The sequence below is a fragment of the Protobothrops mucrosquamatus genome, unplaced genomic scaffold (assembly GCF_001527695.2).
Source record: "Protobothrops mucrosquamatus isolate PMUCROS unplaced genomic scaffold, P.Mucros_1.0 scaffold656, whole genome shotgun sequence".
NCBI classification, from domain to species: Eukaryota; Metazoa; Chordata; class Lepidosauria; order Squamata; family Viperidae; genus Protobothrops; species Protobothrops mucrosquamatus.
The window spans coordinates 57,006-80,867 of record NW_015386945.1 but is presented as its reverse complement, the minus strand read 5'-3'; the positions used below and the strand labels follow the sequence as shown (position 1 = coordinate 80,867).

Here is a 23,862-nt window from a genome sequence, read left to right as displayed (position 1 = left end):
ATACAAGAAGTGGTATACACGTCAAATGGTTCTGTTCCACATGCGGCTTTGTACAGATGCATCCAGCCATTTGTGTAAATCACAGAGACCAAAATGGAAGAATAACTACATTTATATTAATACTGTATTTACCTTTAAATGTTATTTGTAGTTTGTTCAATTGACATTACATACATTTAAGGAAGTGGAGTAAATATAACCAAATGCATACCTTTTTCTCTTTGAGATAATAGCCTATTGCAAAGTTTCTGTCTCCACTCTCCCTTTCAGACTGGAATCTAAGGCAGAAAAGGGGCAGAAATGGATATGAAACACTAAATACTTATTAGCAATAGTATTGGTGGATCTTTGTTATTTAAAACTAGCTGTACCCGGCCACGCGTTGCTGTGGCTCAGTCTGGTTAATGTTGCTGTAGTGTGTGTTGCTTTTACATCCAACAGATGGCGCTGTTTTTTTTAAAAAAGCATGTTTTTACCTGTCACAGGTGTGACATCTATGTAATAGTAGGTATATAAAAACACGCACGTATTCGAATGCAACATTGTGTCAAAATTTCAAAGCAATCGGTGAAGAACTTTCAGAGATTTAAGATTTTGAACAAACGAACATTTACATTTTTATTTATATAGATTGTTGTAACTCTAGTAACCTATTTAGTTTGGGAAGACATGGACTATCATTGTGTGGAGTTTACATTAAAAAGAACAAATTAATGCTGCAGCATATTATAAGGCTCAATGCAAAGGACATGTCTATTCACTACAAAGAATTAAACTAAACATTTTTTGTAAATAAGATTACATCTCAGAAATGGAATTAAAATATTGATCATATATCTGTCATAACTACTTGAGAATGCAATAGAACTTATTTAGATGTTAAATGAAATATAGGAATGCAATATAAGTCAGAAAGGTAACTCCATTGTTACTCTAGATCAGAGGTGTCAAACTCACCACGTCCTGTGATGTGTCACAACGTATCGCAACTTTTTTCTCCTTGCTGAAGCTGGGGTGGGTGTGGCTTCCATGTGACACATCTGGCCTGTGGGCCGGCAGTTTGACACCCCTGCTCTAGATCTTTACTAATGCAAATCAAGAACACAATGTCAAAACTACTTCCACATTCCTGACTCAAAGTTTCCAAGATGTATAATACAAATTTCATTGTTTCTAAACTATATACATTGCAGGTGATGGCTATACAAGATAGCAGCAAATTGTAATTGTCAGACAATTTCAACATTAGAAACGGCTTTATTTGGCAGAGGACAGAGCAGAGATTACCATAGAAGCTAACTACTTAAGGTTAACTGCGATAATGTTTTAGTTTTTTAATCCCATATTGCAGCGGTCCTCAACCTTTCCGGCTCAGCGGTCTGGTGGACACGGAGGTGGCAGGAGTGTGTGTGGTTTTGTGTGCACACGCTGCTTTCACAAATGCAGTTGTGTGTGCACATGCACTCGCCCACCACTTCCATGGCCCAGCTCTGACCTGGTATTGGGTCCCGGACTAGGGATTGGGGACCCCTGCCATACTGCATTTGAAACATCATTCAAGATATCTTTTCTGTCCGAAACCAATACGATTTTGAACAACAAACCCAATAGTCAGTTACTTGAACCAGACAAAATAACATCATGCCTGCAAACGACACAGAAACAGTCTGTCATAAGCTGCCAAATCACAATAAACTTCCTTTTTTCTTCCCTTTTCCCTTGTTTTTTGGAAGAGACAGTGCCATAAGGTACAGTACTTCTACAGAAATCCAGCATAAAGGAAGACATTTCTCCTAGACCCAAAGTCTTAGCTGAAGCAAAGACTTGATTAATAAAATAAAATATGTGCAGCATTAATATTAACTATTGCTCATAGTGTTGAAATTAATCTAGGAAACATACTTACGTGGCATTACTGAAACCGACATATTCATTTCCAGCCATTTTATTCATGAATTGCATCACCTAAGGAAAGCATGATTATTTTTTCAGAATGTACCAAAAAGCACTTCATAGTAAGTATTCAGTGCAAATAACCAAGTTAGGTTTAGATATCAAGCAATGCTGTCATTCTGTAAGAACAAATCTATTCCATGAGAAAGAATGAAGACAGTTTTTGCTTTAATATAAATTACTATTTACTGCTATGTCTAAAATAAAATTATAGTTAGTTTAAATTAGAAATTAATATTTTTATCTTAACTTCACTTAAAATGCTACATAAATTTTAGTCTAGTTCAAATTCAATGACATTATTTAAAACTGGAAAGCAAATGCTTCTAAATTGTACAGAAGAGAAAACACTTGTAAAAATGAGTAAGGCTTGCCTCCAGTGTTGCTACATTATAGTTTATAAATATAAAGTATATTTAATATAATATGTTTTAAATATAAAATAGATAATTAAATTGTTCCTTACAATTAGTAATAGAGTCCAATTCCAATTCAAGTGATTTTGAGTTCAGTTAATAAACTTCAGATATGAAGTGAAAATATGGGACATAGCAACACTCTATTTTGTAACATTTAAAATTACAGAAAATAAATGGTAACAATTAAAAAGTTTGCTTACATAGTCAAACTTCTCCGCATTATTTGCTCCTTGCTGAAAGGAAAGAAGACACAGTTACAAAATTTATTAATACAAGGGAACTTTAATTATAGATTAATTTGTTCTATTGCTACTTAAATGCTATTATGTATTACTAGACTAGAGTTTTATTTGTTAGTCTATATACCTAGAGTTAGATTACTCAATTGTTATACAAAGCATTACAATACTTTAACATTGCCTGTTAAAAATGTTACCAATATAAAACAATAGAGCTGAACCTAGTTTTATTTGAAATGTAGTCAGTGAATTCATTAATTTTCCATGATTTTTTAATTTTTTTGCTGAATTACAAGCTATTTATAATTAATACTGTTAATACTGTTTTGTGGAGGTAGCTTTTAAATGCCAGGTAGAACAATTTTAAATGCTAGGTAGAACTAATAAAAAGACAACTGCATTAAAATAAAGATTGGTTATGTCTAAATGTGCTGAGCTTCTGCATGTGTATGCTTCTCACATTTTAAAAAACTTCCCATTAGTATCTTTATATTTCAGCCATCAGTGTTAACAAACTGGGATAACAAAAATGCTGGGTTTTTATAGTTAGCTAAACTGAACCCGTAAGGGTAGAAAGAATATCACAAAGTTATGAATATTTATTGACTCCCAGTTTGGTACCAGAAAGAGACTGATGGACCGCTAAACATAATGCTGCTCTTAAATTCAAGGGATTGGGTTTAGAAAACACTACAAACTGATTATTGCTATAGTAAATGTGTAAAGTTTAAAATTGTGTGCACATAAGCATGCTTGTGTATTAATGAACCTTGGCTGAAACAAAGAGTTTGCATAAAATATATGCTGGAAGGAAACAACTCTTTTAATACAAAATAGGAAAGGGCTTAAATGCCTATACTGAGGTCAGAGGATCAAAATCTTGTTACATTTGCATCTGGATACTGAAGAGGATACTCCTTCAAGTAAAAATATACCCTAAAGAGCATGTGCAATTTTTTTCTACATTTGGTATTTAATTTCAGAAACATTTACGTTTCCAAATCCAAAATTTCAAAAATAAGTAATATGAAATCATAGCTCAAAGGTTCTATAGAGATGAGACTGAACAAGGCAGATGTGGGGTTTTTTTTAAATGAGATTACGGGGATACAGCAACAAACTTCATTGATTATTATAAGAATATTCTGGCAGTTTTATCTGTATCCCTAATGTTTAAGCTGCTAGACATTTAAACAAGTATTGACTGGAATTACCATTTTTTAAAGCAAACAAATTCAAATTTAAAGGCCTCAGTTAAACGAGCCATGAAACATTACTTTTACAATGTTAGTTTAAGGGGGAAAAAACCTTGAAGCCTGTATGTACCAGCATTCTACTCAATGAAATGTATAAAGCCAGCCTCATTTCCCATTCTACTGTGGATTAGGACCTTGCAGACAATCCGTGAAGCCACAAGCACCAGCTCATCTAGTGATGTACAGTCATTCACGTATGATCACCAGCTGAAAGAATACCATACTATTGTGTCAACATCAATCAAATTAAAATGCTGCTACCCATAGAGTCAAAGGCTATTTAATATGCTAAAAGATTATGCAATGTGTTGAAAAGCATTAGAAAAACAAACTTTTCTTTAAAAAAAAAAGTGTAACTCCAAATCTGTTCAATGAAAAATAATTAAAAGAAGAAATTACCAACTTCATTGAACTGTTGCAGTTGTCAAAATATTCCATAGATCCTAATGCTGTAAAATATGTAACAACATTTAAACCACAAAAACCTTTTAAATGCACAGTGAATGTTGCTTGGGAAAGTGGGAGGGGTCGGCATTAGTTATGGGATGCTATACTGATCATTGTTGCATGGTTAAAACAGTTAAACTGAAACAAGTTTTGCATTTCTCCCCCTACATCTGACAAAAGGAGAAAGATGCTTAATGCAAGACAATAGTAACATCTCATTCTCCTCCCACCCCTCAAAAAAAAACCAACCCAGATTAATAAAACCCAAAGCCTTCACTATTTTGACACTATTAGCAGAATCAATAAATCAAACAAGAGTCTGAACATATAAGCAAAGCAAACTTATTTCAGTATTTATCATATTCAGAATTTTCTTGGCTTTAAACTCCAGAGTATTTTGATACCCAAGAAAATAGTATTTTTTTACAATTCCAAAAATAAAAGTATGAATAAGCATATTTAAACATTTAAATACTGGATTTTTTTCCCAATACCGCCTAAAATCCATGTTCATAACAATGTCATTTCATTTGGTCATGACACATTTTTCTTTAAGGAAAACAAAAGTAAAATCAGCATTAAAACAAGATGCCAAATATTGCAATATTGTTTTCCCACACCCCCACCTTAACAATATGGAAAGTATGTCTTCAGTTTGAGGATGGAATATGAGAAAGAGCAAAAGCAACTTGTATTTTGGAAGGGCTATTTTTCCAATCTGTGGAGAGTTACTTATAAAATTACAAGCAATTAATCTGTCTAGAAGTGTTCCATGCAATATTTAACTTCACGAACATAATATATACATATATACACTTACAGTGTGCATGCTTGCATGTATATTTATGTGTATATGCACACTATTGTGTATATACAAATTGTAAGCCTCAGGACACAAAATATTTTAAGACTGTAACAATCCAATGACACATCACACATGCATATTTTATATAATTATACACATGTCAATATTAAATAAGAAGTAGGGATCATTTTTTATGTACGCCAAAATTCTACCAGCATGCAGTCAGAACTTAAAAATCATAAAATAATTATATATGTTTCAATTCTAAAATACTAGGCACTAGTAAAGAGAAATACCAAACATCAAATTATATTAAGATCTGTTGCCTGGTACTGCTGATTTAAGCAGTTCATATGATTTAATTGTGTGGATTTTCTAAATTGTCAACTTATTTCTGAAGAATTACTTATTCAATAAATAAATTTTATTATGGCAAAATAGTATATATTCCACCCTATCAGTATTTTAAATCACCACTCTAATATAAAGACATATTGAAGTTATAGGGTAGTATTTCAGTATCAGAAGCTTGTCACAAAGAAAGTGTGTGTATTGGAGCTTTCCGCAAAAATGACACCAACATTTTATCATATACTTTATAAGATGACCTATGTTCAGGATTTGGCTGGAACATTTAAAGTATAGAAATAAGCCTCAAAGCCTATTAAAAATGGTTTCATAGCTATGGGCTAGAACATTTCAATAGCACGGGATTACACTGTCTCATTTTTGTATTGTATTTCACCTTTAACACTGTAAACATTTTTTGTACATGCATTTAAATTTTGTGTGTCTGAATTTAGACTGAATATTACTTCAGCTATGGATCTATTTCCTATGGTTTCTATTATTTATGGCTTGTTATATTTGAACAACAATGATTTGTTCAATAAAGCACTGTTTTAAAACCCTGTGTCTTATTATATAATTTATTTCATTCAATTCTATATAGATGTACTTACATCTATATAAGAAAATAAAGGGCTATCCTGTAGAGGAAAGCAACAATCCCTTTATTGGTTTCAAATAAGATGAAAAAGTAATATATCTTAAAGGGAGGCTATACACTAACTTACTATATCAAAGATTACTATTAACATAATTTTGAGATAAAAATTCTAAAAATGGCAAACCCACTTCCTTATTATTGCAAGAAAGCTATATAGACAGGTGTATGAAGTCAACCATATTTTAAGACTTTATGGAAAGTGCTGAAATTTTCTTCTCTAATAGCATCATATATCCTGTGATTTTTATACTGTACTATGTCATATAATAGTTGAATACCATCGCAGAACATTGCAAGAAATTGTTTTCTATTACCATATTTCAGACACTTTGATTTAGTCATCAAGTTCTTCCACAACCTCACTTAGAAAGTGTTATGTTTAATAAAAGTGGTTTTACCTCCAACTGCTGTTTTTAATTACAGCATTTGTGTTTAAAGCTAGTGATTATTTTACATTCATTTAAGCTGTAAATAGAGTACGGGTGTCAAACTCGCTGCATCACATGACGTGTCGTAACCTATCATGACTTTTTTCGCATTGTCGGAGCTGGGGTGGGCGCGGCCTCCGCATGATGGAACCGGCCTGTGGGCTGGCATTTTAACTAGAGATAACACAGTGAATTTACCAGAACACAGAGTTGATTAGGGCACATATATGCAGGATACAACTTAGGATTCCACATATGAATTAAGAGGTGAACATCTTACAAAAATGTTTTTTCAAACTCTGTTCCATAGTATTGTATGGAACAATACTATGAGAACTTGATGGGATTCTTTGAGAGACTAAGGGCAAAAGAAGTTGACCTGAGCACAGCCAATCTTCTGTCAAGAGAGCTTTGCCTCTTGATCAGAGGTTCTGGGATTATTTTTTTTTAAAAAAATAACATATTGTATGGCTTTCTAAGGTTTTGCTTGTGTAGCAAAGGGGTTATTGAAATGGTTAAACTATAATATATTATCTGTTTTATCCTGGCACATAGCCAGAGTTGATAACCCCACATTTAAGCATATTTCCTACTTAAATGGTCATTCCAGAAATTTTATTACAAATTCTCCTTTCGGATACCTGTGACTGTTACCCTAAATGTAGCTAAATTCTGCTATCTCGTATGTAAAATGTACAGGTGACCAACTGATAAGCTCAGTTAATTTTACAACTTATTCTTTTTTATATGCAATCTGCTTTATTTTAACTATAGAATTTTATTTTGTACTAATCTTTGACCACAAGAAAAAAATATCTAAAAAGCCCTGTTCAAAATGATAGGAAATTATATTCTAAGATGGTAGCAATGGGCATAACTATATGGCCATAACATAACTAAGAAGCTAAGAAGCCAAAAATAAAAATATTAAATACTCTCAACTTTATCTAGTAACACAGATAAAGAAAAAGAAAACAATGATATGCCAAATGTATCAGTGCTGGTTATCACCTTTAAAGTCATTCATAGCTTGGGACCACATTATCTGTGGGACCATTTTTCCCCCCAGGTGTTTCTTTCCAGCAGAATGGGCATGTTGTGGGCACCAATGGCCAGGAAATAGCAATTAATGAGCCTTTTCTGCCATAGCATCTGCACTATGGAACATGCCATAGCATCTGCACTATGGAACAGTCTCCCTGCAGAGATTACAAAGGCCCCAATTCTGCTGGCCATCTGTAAGGCCCTAAAGGCCTGGTTTTATGGGGCCCAGAGTGTATGAAGGATACCATTCTGGTTAACAGCTGTCACAAGGAATGTGAGGCTGCTTATATATTAAACTATGGAATTCAAATGCCAGTATATGTTATGTTATTGAGCTCTTTTATTATTCAGAATTCTTAACTAACTGACACAATGTGTTACCATAACTAACAAATAAATGATACAGAGCATGCACCACGCTAAAAGAATAAGAACATCTTTCCAAACTAAAATCAAAGGCCCATCTATGTAATCTCTCTAGTATTTACAAACAAGCCTCCTAGTCACGCCATTATTGCACACTGATCCAGATATTTAGACTGGTAATGGCATTTTTGCCCACCTATTGAGTCCTTCCCAAGGACTCAGGGATAGGCAAATGTTGTTTAATAATATTAAAGGTATCACCATAGGGTGTATGTTATTCCAAGTAAAGCTGACTTTTGCAACTGAGTGATGGTGATTTTGTCAATGCCAATGGTATTATTATGATTGGTTGCATAGTCAGCCAGATGATTAGACTAGATTTGGCATATTATTATTTTATCCCAACTTCTATCCTATAATCTCAACATAGATGCATCTTTAAATCATGCTAGATCTCACATTACAGAGCTTGTTAATTTTTTATTTACTATTGACTGCGAGGAAGGGGGAACACAATTCTCACTGATACTATCGCACATAGGAAAAGAGGGACTTTTGTGCCTGTCTCAGCTACAATCCTAAACAGAAGCAATGCTATTGGCACCAATGAGACCTCCTCCACATGCCAACTGCAACTGGTATTTGGATTAAATTGCATTGATTGCTGCATCCTTAACGAGTAGTACCGCTATCCTGGTGATATCATTCCCCATTTATATCATTCATCAAAAGACTGCCAAACAACTAGTTGGCAAGCTGCCAGGAAGAAATCTTAAACTCCCTTTTCCAGAATAGTAGCAAGAAACATGTAAGGGAGAAGGTGTGTCTCTGCATGTAAACCCCACTTTAAGAAAAATGTTATAGAACAGTGGGGGTAACCTGGGGTTCTCCATCTCCTATTAGTGTTGGTTGCCATGGAAGTTGATGAGAGCATAATCCCAAAGTGAGAAACCACCAGATTCCTCACTTATGCTCTAAAAAATAACTCATTTTTATTTTTGTCTTTATTGATGCTATGGAGCACAAATAAAAGAGCCACAGATGGGGGGGGTATGATTTAGCTCTTCACGTTCAAAGTCTTTGTATAACTACTTGGATTGCGATTCAAAATGAGTGGAATTAAACAGGCCCTTTTTTTGCTATTTTCAAATATCAGTTGCTTGAACAAGCTACCATGAAACAAAAATAAGAAGTTGCACTAATATGGTAAGGATTATTATCAAATATTTGTGCACACCTAGGAATTTCATCTGTAGCTAACTCCACAGATTTCTTATTAAGACTTGCAAATTTGTGAATTGAGGGGATTTTCCCACTTTCTACTGATAAGAATAGAATAAAATATGAAAAGCAGAAGATACAAATGATAGCAGAAATTCCTGCTAAAAAACATTAATGCCTTGGAGAGATTAGCCTAAAGTTTGTCCCACTGCTTGCTGGGGGGGGAGGGGGGAAAGGAGTGAGGGCTTGCATTTAACCTTTCCTAACAACTAAATAGGGCTTCGCTCTTTGCTTTCTGGCACAGATTCACCTCACGTAACTTGTCTGCATGTATAATATCAATTTCAGTGTGAGAGAGGAAATGGTATATGCAGATGGCAGTAAGTCAATTTTATACATAACCAATTTTTTTACAAATAATTAATTTTAATTGGTAGGGGAGTTTCATTTTGTTTTCTCCTGATCTAGGCCCCTTTTTTGGAAAAAGGCTTTAGGAAAGGAGGGGCACACAAAATGGACCTTAGGTTGATACAATGGGAAAACAGGGTATTGCACAGAATTTATGTATGTGTATGTATATGTGTGCACATACACAGAGTCTACTCTTTCTTTTGGGAAGGATTGTTATAAATTCGGGATTGCCTTTCTTCCAGGTAAATTCCTGGATTTCTAGGATTTAATCTTCAATTGAAGGTGCAAAATGCACAAAAATATTTATTTGTCCAATACTTGAACACGACAGAAATGCTTTCAGCTAATTAATTAAAAAGAGAAGATTTACAAAGGTGTTTCCTGTGAAAATGGACTACTAGGTTCTATAACTTTATTTGTGAGGCTGTTGAAATGTCACACATCATTACAGCACATCAAAATAGATCTAATTTATCAGAGTAAGTCTTAAATCAACTTTGGGGGGAAGATGAGAAAGGTTAATTTTAATTTAATTACTTGAATTTTCCCAATTCGTAGACAACTTTTATAAAATAACTTCCCAGAAGATGGAACACATAAATGTCTTACAATCACTATAAACAAATAACAGTACAATATGGTGGTTTATGTCTGCTAGACATGCAGATACTACATGCAAAGTTTCAATGCACTCAATACTGACTTGTAACATTGTTGCTGTGTTTTTATATTACAACTGCATGCAGTAAAAAGGAAAACTGCAATATACTGTAATGGCCTGAAACCTAAAGTGGGTTTTTGCTTCCCAATAAAATATGTATTTGATCGGCAATTCATTAATTTTAATAAAATTAATTTCCAAACGTGTGTGCACTTCAGAGGATATATTGGGTTACTGTATAAAAGACTATTGTGTGAACAAGAAATGCACTGAGCTGTCTGATGAACTGTCTACCACTTGTTTCAAAATCTCATTGTCAAGATGAATTTTAAGTTATTTAAACCTCCAGGAAAAAAATAATCATGAATAAATTTACCTGTCGAATTTAAGGCCATTTTCCTTCACCTACAGCTATTAAAGATAAATGTTTAAAGCAGGAATTGTTTTACATAGAAGCAGAAAACCATGAGCCAAAACTAAAATAGCCTTTCAAAATTAAAGCTATAAGGATATGATGTAATCAAATATTTAAAATCTCCATTTTGATTACTCTACTACAAAATTAAAGAGAAGGGATAATGTTCTTTAAAAACTTTTTTTGAGATATCTTAGTGATAGATAAATATATATAAATATATACTTTTAAAGATTAACAATAACCTGTAATTCAAAGTATGTATACTTTAATTGTGGAAATCTGTCCCAAAACTCTGTTAATTATTAAGCCAAATATTTTAAAAATGACATTACTTCCAAAAGTACCAATATTTAAAATTAAGGAAGTGCCAGGGGATTTAACTTTATATCTGGTGAATGTATAAATTGAAATATAAAATGAATTATTTAATGAAAAAATAGTTCTCTCAATGGAAGCATAACTCTAACTCATTCTTAAAATAAAGTTACAAAAACATGAAACTCCATACTAAAACTGCTAAAAGGTTCAACTTGTAACTTTATGAGGGGCTTTCTTTATAAAAAAAAAAACTCCCAAGTTTGTCTAATATAATATTTGTACATCAAAGTATGTCATTCCACAATCTAAAAAGGTATATTTATATTAATTTTTTTCAAAGAAAGAAACTTTTATCAAACCCAGTTTCAAAAGCAGTTAGGATTTTATGAAAGTCTTTCAAACTATAACGTAAAAGTGAGGGAGGTGGGGAAAGAGAAAGAGAAACATACCAGCAACATTCCCCCTTAAACCTTATCTTGCTCCGTATCCCAAAACTCCTTTTTGAATTTGGGGAGCAACAGGCAGCTGAAAAACAAGCACTGAAAACAATTTCAGAGGCACGCAAGTGATAATGACTACATGCTTCTATGGTCTGAAAGAAGCAGTATAGGAAAATTTCCATGTCAAAATATGGAATCTAATTCTGCTTATAATTTCTTACAAACTATTTATTAGTGCAGCTGTCAGAAATATTCACTGTACATATTTTACCTTGATCAAAGAGGTGATCACAATTGCTCCAGCATTCACCATAGGATTATGAGGTCTGTCTGTAAAATAATAAAAAAAAGGATCTAATCACAGAAATGTACCTTCCAAAAAATTAAATGAACAAAGCTTCAGCACAAATTAGTCAAATTATTCATAGCTATCTTTCTTATGGTCAGCTGATGCCATGTTTTCCATCTAATTAGGAGGATGAATCCTGATGTTTTCTTTCTTTGCTTTTTAATACTAATCTGATTTCCAATATCACATGAACTTGTGCCCATTCTTTATATCATCTTCCAGTTTTATTCTATCATTTTAATATATGTGACTGCATATCCAATCCCAACATGAAATAGCAACTATGATTTTTCAATAACTATTGCTTGGACTACTTCAACCCAACTCAGTGTTTCAAATTCGTACATTGTTATCCTTTCAATTTTATCATTTGGTTAAAATTGGAGATATCTTTATCAAATTCAAGTCATGGTAAAGATAGCCTAAACCAACATTACATACTATCCCATATTTTATAAGGTTTTCATTTTAAAAAAAAAATTGGAATCACAAATGTGAAGGGGAAACAGTTCATCCCCTTTCTCAGATGTACATTTTCTTGCAGATACACTTCAATTTAATAATGCTTCACTTATCTGCAATTATCTGCAGTTTTTTTCTCCATTACATTAGGCACCTCCATGTCAACCTCAAATACATAAGCTCAGGATTCTATAGGCTCATTTAAAAAATGAAATCAGAGAGTGGGGCAATTCCGACCATCGAATTTCTATAACATTAAGCACCAATGATCAACAATGATTTCAGAAAACTAAATAGATTTCCTGGCTTATCTTTTACACAAACTCAGCCCAAATAAGATGGAATGGCTGTTGAGTCACAAGCCAACTGTAGCATATCTGGCTTTTGCAGAAGCTGTACTCCCTCAAAGTTGTGCATAATTTTGGCCAGTGTGCAAACTATAGGCTTTCATGGTACAAAATACCTGTGCTAACTTTTGATAAGATTAGTACAATTTGCTGTTCATGACTCTACCCTTGAAGACCATCTAGAAATGGTAGCTTATCCATAATGCAGTGACATGAATGCTGACTGATTAATCATAGAACTGCCATGTCAGAACTCGGCTGCAGGAACTGCACTGGTTATCAAGTAGATTTCCAAATGAAATCCAAAGTGGTTTCACTATTTATAAGTGGCTTAGGGTATCTTTGGGATCAATAGTTTTCCCAACAGTTTCTGCCTGTCCCTACCCAGTCAACTAGGGAATGTCTGCTCAGGATCAGTTAAGGTACAATGTGAAGGGGCTTTAATAATCAATTAGAGATTATTCTGTATGCAAAAAGAGGTCCTATTGACCTAGAACACAATATCAAGAACAAAACTTAACTGTCTTCTAGTTTTCCCATAAAAACATTGGTAATAAATGGTTAAGATGAGAGCATGTACAAAATGGGTTCAAGGATCTTTGAAAAAATATCAAAGAGTTCAAAAATATTTAAAAGGATTTCAAATGCAGGGAAATTGAATTTCAGCTGCTTTCAAGATTGCATTCTTGGTCAGTATTTTGAAAACTAAGGTGACATTTCGATATAGAAATACCAGTATATTTTATTTAGCATTGGTCAATAAAAGTCTATGCACGCTAGTCCAAATGAAATTATGAGCTAGCATGTGACAGTAATTTTTAGACATAACATTTGAGGCATATGTCTTTTGGAACAGACTGCAAACCTTTGCACACATGGAATCTTGCCAAGGGTGTCACTGTATCCTAGCTTTCAAAAGCTTAGTTAGTTATATGAAACTAATGACTTGGAACTCAAGGCTTATAACAGTTGTTTATATTCAACAACTAATATACCCTTAGAGAAGGGATAGAGTAAAGGAAAAGAAAAAAAAATATAGAACTAGCAAGTATGTGCCAGAAATATATATATAGTGTTACAAAAAAAAGAAGTGTCAGATTCACTTCAGAATTATGGGGATATCTCTGAAAGCCAATACATGAGTATTTCCTGTGTTCCATTAAATCTATATATCCCATACTTAAAAGTAAAAGAAAACTCTCACACACAAAAAGAGCAAATAATCAGAAAAGGAAGAAAATATTTCTAATACAACACATCCATTAAAATCCAAAAACATTGCTTGAGCCTTTACAGTATTTGTAGTGCATAAATAAAATTGATGTAAAATGCAGATAGCAGCTCATTTATTTAATTATATTATTAGATCAAATACGTAATATAAGAGTCATTTTAATGTTCCGAATCAGCAATATTTCTTGTTAAATATACAAAAAAAATCCACTGCACAGTGGAACACTGTATGTTCCAATGAAATCTCTTAATTTTATCCTATTAAAATTATTGGAAATATACACATTTTTTCACCATATATTCAATATACTGTTCAGAACTATACTGAACAGAACCAAATGAGATCACAAATTAACTTTATGAAATAATCACAGAACAGCAGAACCAGTTTCCAAACTGCAGAAGCATTTACAATGCTTTAATTTGGTACTGTTATCTGCAGTGGATGAATTAGTGGGAAAAAGTGCTGATAATAGAATTCAAAAGAAATGAGATTTTCTTCACATCAAACTCTAATACAATTTTTAAGAACATATATGTATAAATAATTGTGACTGATCCATCGTAGGTATGGTTAGACCACTATTTACCACAATTTTACTTCCTGATTTATTTTCTTACTAATCTAAACAGTTCCTTACTAGCTTTAATTCTTGGTTTATGCATTACAATTAATCATGTCTTAGAGAAAATGGACCCTCATAAAAAGGAAAATATATATATCTTGTATTGAACATATAAGTCAGCACCATACAGTATATACCATACACAATAACCATTGATTTTAGAACAGCAACATGACCTGCTATGTGGCAATACATTCTCAAATGCTATTTCTCATTAGCATAGCATAAATCTATGTTTGTATCTCATTTGGAATAATTAATGTCTGTCTCCTCACAAGTTATAAACAAAATAACCTAGCAAAACCGACCATTTGCCATTCTGGCCTGGGTTTCTAAGGGCGGTAGTTAGGAACATATGACCAGCCACAGACTCCCCATCCTTCTTTTGAAATACTGTGTTGTCATAATCAATAAATATGATGAGAGGAGCCATTTAGTCCTAACCCTTGATCGGTGCTGGAATCTATATTAAACATTTCTGACAGAAGTCCATTTAGCTTCTAGCTGAACACATCCAGCAAAGAAGAAGTGACTACTTCTATGGGTACTAGATTCCACTAGTACCTGCTCAGTAACCATTCTTACTGTTCAAGATTTTTTCTAGCGTTCGATCAGAATCTGCCCTCCTATAACCTGTAGCCATGTTCAGGTTACAATGTGACTTCACCTTCTTTTGCGCAGCATCCTTCAGCTATTTAAAAATGTTGTCACTCCCTCAAGTCTTCTCTGGTAAATATTAAGCATTCCCCATTGCTTCCGTCTCTCCTTATAGGATTATATTTTTAGTCAGGTCCTTCCTGAACTTGTTTCAATTTGCTAAATTCTTCTTAAGGTGTAGAGAGCGAATTTGGATAAGATACCAGACTAGAAACCAAGAGACTGTGAAGTCTAGTCCCACCATAGGCAAAGCCAATCAGGTGATCTTGGGCTGATCAATCTCTTTCAGTCCTAGACAGCAGGCAACAACAAACTGCTTCTGAAATCTCACCAAGAAAACTGCAGAGACTTGTCCTGGTAATGACCAAGAGTCAACATTGACTTGTAAGGCACAAAATAACAGCTTAACGTGTGATGTCCAGACCTACTAACCTTCTCTGTCACGCAAATCTATTTCATAGATACCATATTAAGAAATGATAATTGCACATATAACTTACCATCTTCATTGAGGAACAGTTTGTTGAATCTTAATCCACTAGGTTCTTTACCAACATATCTGTGTACATACTCAGTGCCAAGATCATTAACAGCAATAGCATACTTCAAAGGCTTTACACAGGACTGAAGACAAAATGGGACTTTGGTATCTCCGATAGAATGCCTGTAAAATAAATATTATATTATTTATTACATTCACTCACATTTTTCCTGAGAAATAAAAAAATGTACATTTTAAGGCAAAGGCTTTGGGAAGATTCTATTATGAACCACTGCTATACAAAAGAACATCTAAGAGATTCTATTTCATCTTTAACATGGTAGAAAATACACTCTACCATATTAAAAATAAAAGCGAAATTCCTTAGCAAATCCTGAACAGTTATTTGAGAGACTTGCCATACTCAGAGTAAATATAAGCAAACAAGTTTAGAAATAAATAATTTATCTTCTTAATATGAAATAGCTACAAAAACTAATTGATCAAGGAATTGATATAACTATCATATGGAAATATTTCAACATCCAAAGTATTTGGATGCTATAAACAGAAAGGCAGGGTATACATCCAGTAATAAAATAAAACAAAAAATAAAATATTAGTAAAAAGAATAAGGAATTTGTATCACTCAATGGAAGCATGCATAATGTAGAGAAAGAAACATTGTCATTGTTCTTTATCATATTATCAGAAACTATGGTCATTCAATGAAGCTGAACAGTGATTTCTTTTAGCCAGTAAATGTGAAATATTTATATATATATATACAGCATTTACTTTGTAAGAGAGACCAAACAATTCCATGGAGAACCTCAGGGACCACTAGTTATGATCTCAATGGTCACCAGTTATTTATTTATTTAATTCAACTTGCACCAAGCTGGACTCCAGTTAACTCTGGGCAACTCACAGCATAAAAACACAAAGTAATATGCAAACCCAGATAAAATAAACAATGAAAGATGGTAAATCTGGTTACAGCAACATGCATACTCCTTACAAGGAGCATCAACCACTCTAACTTAAAGCATGGAAGTTATTATGATTACATCCTGCTAGATTAGACAGTTATTTGGTTTGATAAAATACAAATATGCTTATATGTACGTAAGGCAGGATTATACCATTTTCAGTCTAGTCTTCAAAGTGGATTCCCAGACCTCCTCTATAAGTTGCAGTCAAATTGTCATTTCCCTGTGATAGTAGTATTTATTAAATATATCAGGAGTTAACTATATTATATTATAATAGCATAATGTTAATGTAATATTTTAGCTAATTGCATTAATATTACTTTAAAATTAAATTTAATTAAATAAATTTCATGTTTTTGTCAATGCCATTTTTGGAAATAAAACTCCTAAATTATTGTTCAAGAAGCGTGATGTGTTAGCATCCATCAGTGAAATTATAATTCTCAAATCTGTTATTTAAATTTTCCCATGGTTGTATCTAATCCTATGTATAAATGCAAATGAGCTATTTTTTAAATAAATCTACAACAGATTTAAACTTTCCAAAACTGACTTACTTCAAAGCTATTTGAATAACACTTTACAAATTTTAGTTATATCCTATTTAATTCTGATGGCACTGAATTTTTTGATATCCATAGAGGAAAATTGGCTTTTGTTCATATTTGCTAAGCATGCATGTCAATATTATATAGAACTGCATACATTATCATTTAAAATAGATTGTGTACATAAGATAAAAATAAGCAAATGACAGTTTGTGTAATTAAAAACTATAGAAAAAATGAATTCCTTTCTCCCAATTGTACAAATTATCTACTCAAACTAAAAAGAGCATGTTTAGTTTGTGCTATTTCAAATCTTCATGGAAACAAAGCTTCGTGGTTTCAAAGTGGCTATTCAAGAATTGCATAATATATGCTGAATAGTTTCAATTGCAGAATACTGCAATTTATATTAGATTCATGTTAATTCCTACTTTAATTTCTCCTTTAAACATTCTTATATATTTGATGCCCCCTTCATTTTCAAGACCTGTTCTAATGAGCTAAGATAACGTGAATCAGGTCATATGTAGAAATATTAAAAGGACAAGATAAATTTTAGAAGTCTGCCATAACTCTTCATTAACGAGTACTTTCTAATGCTATGCATCTTGTATTTTTTAGAATTACATTTTCCAAAGATAATTATTTGCAACAATCCATTTCTTGTCCAAAACTGGATTTTACCTTGTGAAAGTGTAACTTTACGCTTGCTAGCCTTGGAGAAACAGAGCATGTCAAAAAAAACCCAGCAGTATCTATAATATCACTAAATCAAAAAGAGGACCAAGGAATCATGGCAATCCATATATGGATGTGTAAAAAAACTGAAATGTTTTGTGTAACAACCAGGAATGGATTATAAAACCGTAATTTATATTAATATTGTAACATAGCATGGATAATTAAATTAGGATTATTCAATGCACAAAAGGCATACAATCAAGTTATCAGCATGTTGTTTTGAGGAACAGGAGATGTAAAAACATTGTTTCAAAAAAGGAACTCTCAACTTCTGAAGCATCATTCTATTTTCTACTAAAAACTAGAATGCCTTAAGCAGAACTAAAAATCCTATCTTTTCTCTAGTACCATAAGAAACATACATCATGGATTATACAGAACTACCTTATATTTGTAAATTAACCCCTCAAAGGATGTCTCTGGTTCTCTTTCTACAACTGAAATTATTTCATCAGTTCAGATATTTAAGCTACAATACCTCTGCCCATCGACTGTGCAAACAGAAACTGCCCATAAGTCAGGACTGAATTTAGCCAGTTGTGGGATATAGTCCGCAACCTACACAAAAAAAATCCAATATAAAATAATTAGATTATATAGTTACAAATAATGAATACATGAAATTCAGCTATTAAAAAACTATTAAAATAATAAAAGGCACAAACACCTATCTAACCTCTCCCAATTTTTTTAAGCAAGATCTACCAAGCGAACAAAAGCAAAAAAAAAAGGTTCGCTATAGTTTTCTTCTTGTCCACTTTATATGAAAAATGGTAAAGCTTATAGAAACTAATTTTAAGAATTCACTCAAGGTTATCTGCACTTTTTCTTTCATAAGTATATAAATGAATAATTTGCAAATGGTCAAATCTCTGGTGCCTCTATTATCAGCCCAAATAGGTGTGCCATTCTAGGACTAGTTTTACCATACACATCGCAGTAAGCCATAATGTTGTTTGATACTGGCACTGTCAATATTTGATCCCAACTAGTATGTTTTTTACAGCATGATTTATAGTTTAACTATATGTGAATAGAACCAAAATAGCTTCCTAAAAGCATAGTACAAAATGTAGCATGTTGATTCCAAACCACTCTAAACATGGGTATCAGTTGCAGAGGTATAATGCAGACAATCCAGGCAAAACAAGACTATAGTGACAAGCAGACGTTTGCATACTTTCTTTTCTAATCGCTTTTGGAAATTGCTAGCTATCAGGTACTTTTGGATCATCAAGTTTTATACCATGGGTGAATTCCCTTCAATCCTTTGTGAAATAAGTTTTAAATACAAGTTTAAGGACTTAATTTTTTTTCCTGGAATAAACAGCAAAAAGGGTGATTAAAACTTTGATTTGAAATTTAAAAATGGACTTAAGGGTCCAGATAAATTTGAAATACGATTTTGAAATTAATTACAAAGAATCCTTTTCTTGGGATGCTGCTTTTATTTTGAATTCTTTAAAAAACATAGTAAGATAAGACTTTAAAACTTGGATAGCAGAGGTAACTGGAAGGGTTTAATTAAAGAATAAAAAAAAACTAATTAATTAATTAATTAAAGAATTGATCAATGATCAAACTTGACTAATATAGAATGAAGCAAAATATTTTAACTATGGACATATTGAACAATATTTTTGAACAATGGACCCAAAAGTTAATCCTAAGAGTGTCTGCCTCTGTAAACAAGATTGTGTTTAACATGCTGTGGACATATTATCTGACACAACTGTGATTGATTTGAAAGTATATTTTAAAATATAGGCTACAAGAATGACATAAAAAGATGTTACACTAGCCATACAAAAGAAACTAGCTGATGTCCTAATAATTAAAAATGATATAAAAATTGCAAACCAAGTGACCGGGATAACTTTCCTATATTGCATTGACCAAAGACATTTGTTAAAGTTTTGAGGAATCTTGTGAGAAAGGACAAAGGGGAAAAAAAAAGAAATCAAGTTTTATGTCATTATTTGAATGGACTAAAATTGTTAGAAGTAAAATGAAGGAATAGAAATTTTTTTTAATCTAAATTAAAATAGATATGTTGTTATCTTAATAGACTTTTGCTGACATAAGGACTGAAATGACAAGATTTTATGAATTTGTCAATAGATAAGAGAAGGGGTATGGGAAGAAGAGACAATTTATTGCATTTTAAAAGAAGGTGATAAGTTACTAAAATTGTTTACAGTTATGATGAAGAGGCAAGTCATTTTTTTCTTTATTATATTCTTTTTCTTTCTTTTCTATTTTTCTTTTCTTTCTCTCTTTTGCATCTTCTAATTTTTCTTACACTAGTTTTTAATTATTGTAATTTGTAAACTTTAATAATAAATTATAATAAATAATAAAATATAATAAAAAATATTTTCATAAGCAGGCTATTATACCCCAAAAAAATCCTTTTTTCCAGATGATAGCATTTTACATAAAATTATGACTGTTCTTTTATGCAAGTATAAAAATATTCTAGAGACAGAATACTTGCAGCCAGAAAAGATAGATAGAGGGGGGGGAAATGCCATTCACTTACTGGTTAGAATTAAAATCCAACGCATAACAAAAACTTACTGTCCTAAATATTCCAATATTCTATTGGATTTGCTTTCATTATAAAATGTACACATAAGGAAAAGATAACAAAATGATTGGGGTGGGGGAAATAATAACCCTGTGCTCCATTTTCTTGGATGTCCACAGATATAGGAGATATGCATAGATGTTTAAATTTCTAATTTAAAAAAACCGTGGAACTTACTGTATATATTCACTTGCATATGCTACATAGAAAGGAATCAGGGAAAACAAAAATCTGCTCAATCTATGCTTATTAATAATATCAGTTGTTGGGAAACACAAATGTACAAATGTAATTATACCCTCTTTGTGGGACTCACTTTGACAAATCATCTCTCAACTTTTAGGAATATATAAAAAATGAAAATTTGAACTGTATTTTTTTTTAAATAGCATTAGCCTAGCTCATGACTGGGTACTTTCTTAACCTGCCTGCAGATTACGGAAAGCTTTGGACAGATGACAACAGAATATGTTTGACCTGTTTTTCCTTTGTTTTGGGGAACTAGCAGAATAGGGAGTGTTTTATCTCACAGAAGCCCATCACTAACTTATTCAGGTACTCCTCACTTACTGAAAGCAATTGGGACTGGCAACTGTGTCACTAAGCAATGCAGTTGCAAAGTGAAATACCACGTGACTGTTCTGATTTACACTGTCTATCCTAGATGCAGTTATTAAGTGCCATGGATCATTAAGCATGATGTCACTTGAACATGACTTGCAATTTCCTACTGGCTTCCCCATTGACTTTGCTTGTTGGAAGCCAGCTCTGAAGGTCGCAAATAGTGATCATGGGATATTACAACCATTATAAATGCACTAGTTGCCAAACGCCCAAATCACAATTACATAACCATCAGGACATTACAATGACAACAACTCTGAGAATCACTTGTAAATCTCATTTTTCAGTATTCTCATACCTTTAAATAGATGCTGAACAAGCAATTGATAAGTGAGGATTACTTGCACTTAAAACCATCCTTCAGTCCACAGATCAATGAAAATCACATGGAGAATATTCTATACCTTTCCACAAAGATTGATGGCATGATCTCAGGATGTTTTGAAGGGCACAAACAAATATAAACTGCAGCTTACCCATCTCTATATTGCCACCAATTATTTTTAATAAGACACTTACCTTCCCTCCTGAGTGTTTTTTAGCATTTTCATATAACTCATCAATATGAGAGGCAAAAGACACAAAATCAGGAATGACAAATTTTCGCCTAAAAGCCTGTGTTAGTAACACAATGTTGCTTTGGACACATCTGTGAAATATGAAAAATTATTATTACATGAGTGAAAATAACCACATCATAATACCATATACTGTCTCTCATTACAGAGATAATAAAAGTGATTCTGAAATCTAAAGACTATATTTGTATCCCAAGATATAATTTACTGAAGGTAAGATATCCACGACTGATATAATACATACTTTGGTCTCCTCAATGCTCTTCCTCCTTCCCTGAAATCAGATGTGGAGGAATTGCATATTGAAAAGTATTTCTGATCAGTGCTCATTTGTATCATTTCCTACTGCCTCATTATTACATGCTAAATACAAGCTGTAGCAAATCTATTGATGTACTTACTTTTTAAAGAGATCTTTATCTAGCATGACACCATCTGATGTTGTCTGAAGCGTCAATCTTAACATATCCATGCATTCTTTCAGTCTTGGATCAGATGTTCGTAAACCTGTAGATTTTAAAGCCTGTAAAATAAAAAAAGCATCACAGATATTTCTTATTCAGAACACTAATTCACATAATATTCTTATTCCCATCTGATCTTCTTTTCCATTAGATTGCAATAGAGAGTTCACAGACATTTGTTTACAGTGTTTTGTTTTAAAATACATATATTCACACTCCCTAAATTTGATCATGTGAGTAAAATGGTAGTACAGCCTTCTTTAAAACTTAAAATTTCTGTGACACTCAGTTTTAGTAACCTTCCCATTACTTGATCATTACCAAACTTATATGATATATACCAGTGATGGCGAACCTTTTAGAGACCGGGTGCCCAAACCGCAACCCAAAACCCATTTATTTATTGCAAAGTGCCAGGGCCACATCAGCATTGTGGTTCCCTCAGGGAGGGCGGGGTGTGTGGCCCACTGGGTGGGTGTGGCCAGGGTGATCACAGCAGACTGGGTGGTGTGGCCAGGTAGGCGTGGCCACCTCGATGCTCTAACATACTTGAGCTTGCTAGCAGGCTGTTTTGCATGCTTTGTGCTGGCCAGGGTTGCTGCTCCGGGCGGCGGCCTAATGGACATACGTGAGCTGCTAGTGGTGGCGGTGCGTGTGCCCACAGAGAGGGCTCTGAGTGCCGCTTCTGGCATGCGTGCCATAGGTTCGCCACCACTGATATAGACTGTTTTTCAAAAATAAAAAGATATATGGCTAATGTCAACGCTGTGACAATTAAGAAATTGCAGCCATTTTACCTTTTATTTTACTTGTGCTTTTTCTGTTGCTTGGGTTCTCAGATGTAGAAAGGGGGAGGGAGGAATGCTTGAGCTTTTTAAGTTAGCCTATAAACCAGGGGTAGGCAACCTTGGCTCTTTTATGACTCGTGGACTTCAACTCCCAGAATTAATGAGCCAGCATGGCTGGCTCAGGAATTCTGGGAGTTGAAGTCCACGAGTCATAAAAGAGCCAAGGTTGCCTACCTCTGGTCTAAACAATTGCAGCTGGGTGAGGTCAATTCTAGATAAAGTTTGCTGGCAGTAAAGTGGGGAGGATTTTAGATTAATTGGTGAATGTGATTTATGACGGCCTTTCTGGGATGGGAATTGCAACTTGTTACTTTGTATCGGGGGAGGGAACTTTAGTCTTGGGTTCAACTATGTAAGTGCCGATACTTTGTTTCCTGAATAAAATGTTCTTTAAGGAAGAACTCCTTGCCTTGAAGTTCTTTTAATTGGTTTCATTTATTGGAACCATGATATTTAATTTACTTAGCATATGATTTATTAGAAACATATTAAAAACTTACTGTGATGAACTTATGAACTGGTATTTTTTCTTGTCCTTCTGCAATAGTATAGAAGAGCAAATCTTCCAAACTAGGCAACAGACCTTGTTTTGTTTTACTAAGAAGAGAACACAAATATGGGAAGAAACCCAAGTATTAGCTGGTCACGCTCTTAAATCAATGGAAGTCTTTGAAATACACTCCTATGAAAATCTATTCTTAATTAAATCTTACAGTGAAACATGGTTTCATATATAAACATACAATGAAATATAAATCCTACAGTGAGTTTCACATACACACAGAATGTCATTTATTGTTATTTAAGCACTGTATTTGTTCTTCCATGGACATTTTTATTTATTCTTCCTATCAAATTAGGACACAAGTAACTATATATGCTAA

The 23,862-nt window shown here is 33.2% G+C and overlaps 1 protein-coding gene across 1 annotated transcript in view; it reads right to left on the bottom strand.

Moving 5' to 3' along the window:
* Positions 1 to 22,189, bottom strand: part of LOC107289219 (glutaminase kidney isoform, mitochondrial) — a 56,048-nt gene extending 33,859 nt beyond the window's left edge. The window contains exons 1-8 of the mRNA XM_015817924.1: positions 22,068 to 22,189; positions 21,608 to 21,737; positions 18,353 to 18,432; positions 15,610 to 15,773; positions 11,707 to 11,765; positions 2,573 to 2,605; positions 1,907 to 1,965; positions 212 to 278 (exon numbers count right to left, since the gene is read on the bottom strand). Coding sequence (XP_015673410.1) covers positions 212 to 278; positions 1,907 to 1,965; positions 2,573 to 2,605; positions 11,707 to 11,765; positions 15,610 to 15,773; positions 18,353 to 18,432; positions 21,608 to 21,737; positions 22,068 to 22,138 — 663 coding nt within the window. The 5' untranslated portion in view covers positions 22,139 to 22,189. The remainder of the gene's footprint in view (positions 1 to 211; positions 279 to 1,906; positions 1,966 to 2,572; positions 2,606 to 11,706; positions 11,766 to 15,609; positions 15,774 to 18,352; positions 18,433 to 21,607; positions 21,738 to 22,067) is intronic.
* Positions 22,190 to 23,862: the final 1,673 nt, after the last annotated feature.